Source organism: Atta cephalotes (genome assembly GCF_000143395.1).
Source record: "Atta cephalotes unplaced genomic scaffold scaffold00052, whole genome shotgun sequence".
Taxonomy (NCBI): Eukaryota; Metazoa; Arthropoda; class Insecta; order Hymenoptera; family Formicidae; genus Atta; species Atta cephalotes.
The window spans coordinates 1,194,857-1,199,414 of NW_012130116.1; the positions used below are offsets into that span (position 1 = coordinate 1,194,857).

Consider the following 4,558-nt stretch of genomic DNA (forward strand, 5'->3'; position numbering starts at 1 on the left):
TGATAAGCAATGACTATAGGCTGACTAATCATCAGATAGCTTTCATGTATATTCATTTCTATGTATATACTGAAATGTCTTTTATATTTAAATTTGAAGCTGACACAGTTAACAATATGATAGTATAGTGTGTATCAATTATTATAACAAGAAATCACAATTTGCAATTATAATTGGATGTACAAGGAATGATAAAGGCATCTTTATAAATATATTTTATCAGTCAAGTTTATATTTTTATTACAATGTTCCAAGATATAACAAAGCAAAGTATACGTGGAAATTTCGGCTATCAACATTGTCACTTGAGATATAGCAAGATAAAGATATCCAATATAGCTATATCAGCGGTTTAAATTTGGCCATAATACATAACAAAGTCGTCCGTTCGTATTAATACGATATCTGTCAGTTACGTTCGGACCATCTGTTTTTAACATATCTGTGGCACAAATATGAGCCATGCAACGAAAGAACTAATGAAGAGTAAGAGTGAAAAGTGTGCTTATATAATACTTAAGTGTGCATGTTCAGAAATTATTCCGTGTTGCCGAATTTCTTTAGAAGAAACGTGTGCAATTCAAAATAAAACATTTGTGATACATGTAGCAACATCAAACATGACTGATAAAATACATGAAATTTTTATAGCAAAAAAATATAACTTATGCGAAAAAATAAAAGTGCATTTCTAAAAAGATATTTTTATAACTATTTATAATAACTTTTTTAATAACATTGTATACAACTATGCATTTGGGACGAATTTTAGGAATTTATAACTATAAATTTATATGAGAAAGAGAGAGAGAGTAAGCATAAAACAAAATCCCGACATAAACATAATCTAATTGTCTAATACATTAAATTCTTAAACTTGCCTAAATAAGAATTGTTTATTCCTCATGTAGAAGCACAGGAAAATGCTGATGAATACAGTAATGAAGTGGAGCAATTACGCGGTACAGTAGCCAGAAATGAAGAAGAAAAGCAAAGATTAGAGGCAGAATTGTTGCAAATTAAGGAAATGTTACAGCGTGAGGTAGCTCGGGCAGACGCCGAAAGCCGCAGAAGCAATGTCATTATAGCCGAATACAAGCAGGTATTTACAAGATATTGTACATTTAAGTTTAAGTATTACAGATAGCTATAAAAATATTTACACTTTCCAGATCTGCCAGCGTTTGGAGGATGATTACAACGCTGCGAAAACAACATTGAGTGAGTTACGGGTATGTAATCTGGTTTAATTTTGATAGTGTTAATCAAACACAGACTCTGATAACAATATATTTCAGGCAAAGGTTTCAAAATGCGAAAAATGTAGGACATGTATAATGGATTCATCAAACATATTGGCAGATATCGCACATCCTTTGGAGAATCGAATAGATCCCATGCTTCATAGGGTGCAGGAAAGAGTGCGTGAGTTGGAGCTAGAATTAGCGCAAACGAAATTAGCGCATGTCGAGGCCGAATGTCGGAATCAGGTGAGCAACAAGGATATGCGTTTTGCATAGTTGATAGTTTGTATCTTTGAATTCTAATGCAAATCATTTGACAGTATCTGACACATGAGTTGCACGCCACCGCTTCAGAGCTGCAAGCCGCGCGAAATAGTTGGCCATGGCTCAGCAAAACCTTGTCCAGTATAAAGGAAGCGGCAAACAAGAGAGAAGCAATGGCTCCTACCGCGCTGAGAGATCTGAGACGTGACAGTGCGCCTGGAGGTGATCTGCACCATCTAATACATTCTCGTGGCCGTGAAACGCGCGATAATCTTAAAGAAGTTGTGTGATGCAGTAAGTACAAAGTACAATACCTTCTAAAAAAATAGCACATCTATAATGAAATGAATATAAAAGTAGAATGAAATATATTACAAAGCAGTTGCTACATAGTTGCATGGATATGAAATAGAGACATTCGTCAACATTCATTGACGAATAAAATATCTGTCAACAAGTAAAATATATATTACTCGTCAACCATCAAATATTTTTTAAAGCATAGAATAAGATAGAAGACACAGTGATTGCGTTCAGCAGACTCAACTGTTGCAGAGCGCTCTCTTGCTGCTTGTATATTCTTCTAGATCTTGTGTATTCTTCTAGATCTTATGTATTCTTCTAGATCATCCAATAGAGTCTGCTAAACGCGATCATTGTCGCACGATATAAAGATAAAAGAATCTTTTATATCCATGCTACTATGAAGCGACTATTTGTGCAACCTACTTCCGTGATACGACTTTTAATGCGCTTCCTGTGCGTGCTTGCGAATAATGATAGTCTAATATTCGATTAAATCATATTATTTTCATGTTTTCGCTATGCAGACAAAATGCCATTAGGAGAAGAATACGTACATCTTGGAGTCGTGCGCCGGGCATGAATATGTGAACATTGATGTATGTTCGTAGTTATTTAATGTACTGTTATTTGTTAACTTGATATATTCTTTGACACGCTCAATTGAATTGCGTATCAAATACTTTTTTCATCAGGCAGCCCCTTACATAACAGCTGATATTACATTGAAAATCATTGTTATAAATTTTGTTACATTTTAAAAATAGATTTGTTTCTGTGATTTTTTTCTTTTTTTTCGACACGCGTATAAACGCTTATAGTAACATTATTTTTTACGTTTATTTTTTTTTCTTTCATTTGTTGATGTATATCAATATGTATAAATGTTGTGCTCGATAAAAATGTACACAACACCACGCGGTTACTAACGAAAAACAACTGAAAAAGAATCACATTACGTACGTAAACACGATAAATTATTTACAATAATAGAAAATAAAAGTAAATACATATGCCACGTTTTGTATGAAACTAGTCTAAGCATGAAAGGGAGAAAATGCTATAGAGACTTTTATCTATACATACAATAACTTTCGAGTAATAATAGTCATGACAATTCTATTGAACAAATGCGTGATTACGAAAATCGGAATTTACATAACAGAAATAATTATTTTATTTACTTTTCTATTAATTGATTTTCCATTATCTAATTTTATCTGAATTAATATAACATTCCAAAATAGTACGAATGCGTTTTCTTCCATGTATCTTTATTATTAAGTCCACTATATTCTGCAATGACTTCAATTCAACTGACGTAATTGATAGTTACATACGTATATATAGTCTTGACAGTTTTACTGACACAATATTCCGATAATTCTACTAATTCTACGTTAAGTTTGATATTAAAAACTTTCACTATTTTAGTTTTATATATACTTTTGTCACACTGATAAACACGCGAAAAATATATTTTAATTTCCCATTTAATCAAGGGATATTAATCATAAAAATGTAGCAGAATAGGTACACATGTAAATTACACGGTAGTTGCAAGATATTTATAATACTGTTTAGTTATAATTTGCACTTTGTTTTGATAAAATTTGTAGTAAGACGAACGTTACTAAAAGCCATAGATTGTATTAAGGCACTACTTAAAAATGCAATTCCATTGATGTGTAATTTTGTCTAGTATTATAAGATGTTTCCACAATAAATTTGCTATACACTTATAGCACATTCTTGACTATCAAACTTAGCTTCGTAAGTCGTGCCATTTACTTATATATAAATGTGTGATATATTTATTTATACAGATTTAAACAAGAAAGAATTAAAAGAGATTATAACTTTATGCAAAAAAATATTAAAATTGCGTATATGTAAAATTAAAGCATATTTGTGCCATTAAGTTATATTATGAAATTTACTGAAACAGTCAATACATGTTTTTTATTGTATTTTATTTTTATTTTTTTTTTATTAAATTTTAAATTAAATTTAGTAAAGTTATTAACGAGTAATATGTACACGATTTCAAGCAAAGTTTATGGTCATTTTGACTTACACTCTAGCGAATAACCGCTTGTATTGAAAAATGGAAGACTTTATTTCTGTAAATACTAAAAACACAACAGTCAAAATCGTTTAACTAACAGAATCATGTAAAGTCTTAGGCTACGTATAAACCATTGTATACCCTGTAATTTCATTCCACTGAAATAAAGAAAGATATCACGTTTCAATGTAAAATATTTAATATTAAGAAGCTCGTAACTTTTACGCCATATAATGTGTACATGTTTACCTGTATTAGGATAAAATATATTGAGAACATTACATTTGTTCAAATTTTATATCGATTTTATTTGTCCAAAGTTTTTGCATTACTGCGAACTTAACTATGTAGTTTCAGTCTTAGGTAGGAAATTTTAACGAAATTATCAAATAATTACAAAAATTAATTTAATATTAGTTATCACGTCTGCTATTGACCTATCGATATCACATAGATATACGTTACTCTATCAAAACTTAACATATTGATAAATTTTCATAAATCACATCAAGGACTGAAATAGTATATTAGAGATATTTAACAAACTATTGAAAAAAAATCCATAAAATTGTAAAAAAATATACGTACACACACACACACACACACACACACACACACACACACACACACACACACACACACACACACACATATATATATATATATATATATATATATA

At 30.5% G+C, this 4,558-nt stretch overlaps 1 protein-coding gene across 1 annotated transcript in view; it reads left to right on the forward strand.

Moving 5' to 3' along the window:
• Nucleotides 1-1,798, forward strand: part of LOC105623093 (rab GTPase-activating protein 1) — a 12,238-nt gene extending 10,440 nt beyond the window's left edge. Inside the window, exons 11-14 of the mRNA XM_012204492.1 lie at nt 912-1,102; nt 1,173-1,232; nt 1,299-1,490; nt 1,565-1,798. Of these exons, the coding sequence (XP_012059882.1) occupies nt 912-1,102; nt 1,173-1,232; nt 1,299-1,490; nt 1,565-1,798 (677 nt within the window). The remainder of the gene's footprint in view (nt 1-911; nt 1,103-1,172; nt 1,233-1,298; nt 1,491-1,564) is intronic.
• Nucleotides 1,799-4,558: the final 2,760 nt, after the last annotated feature.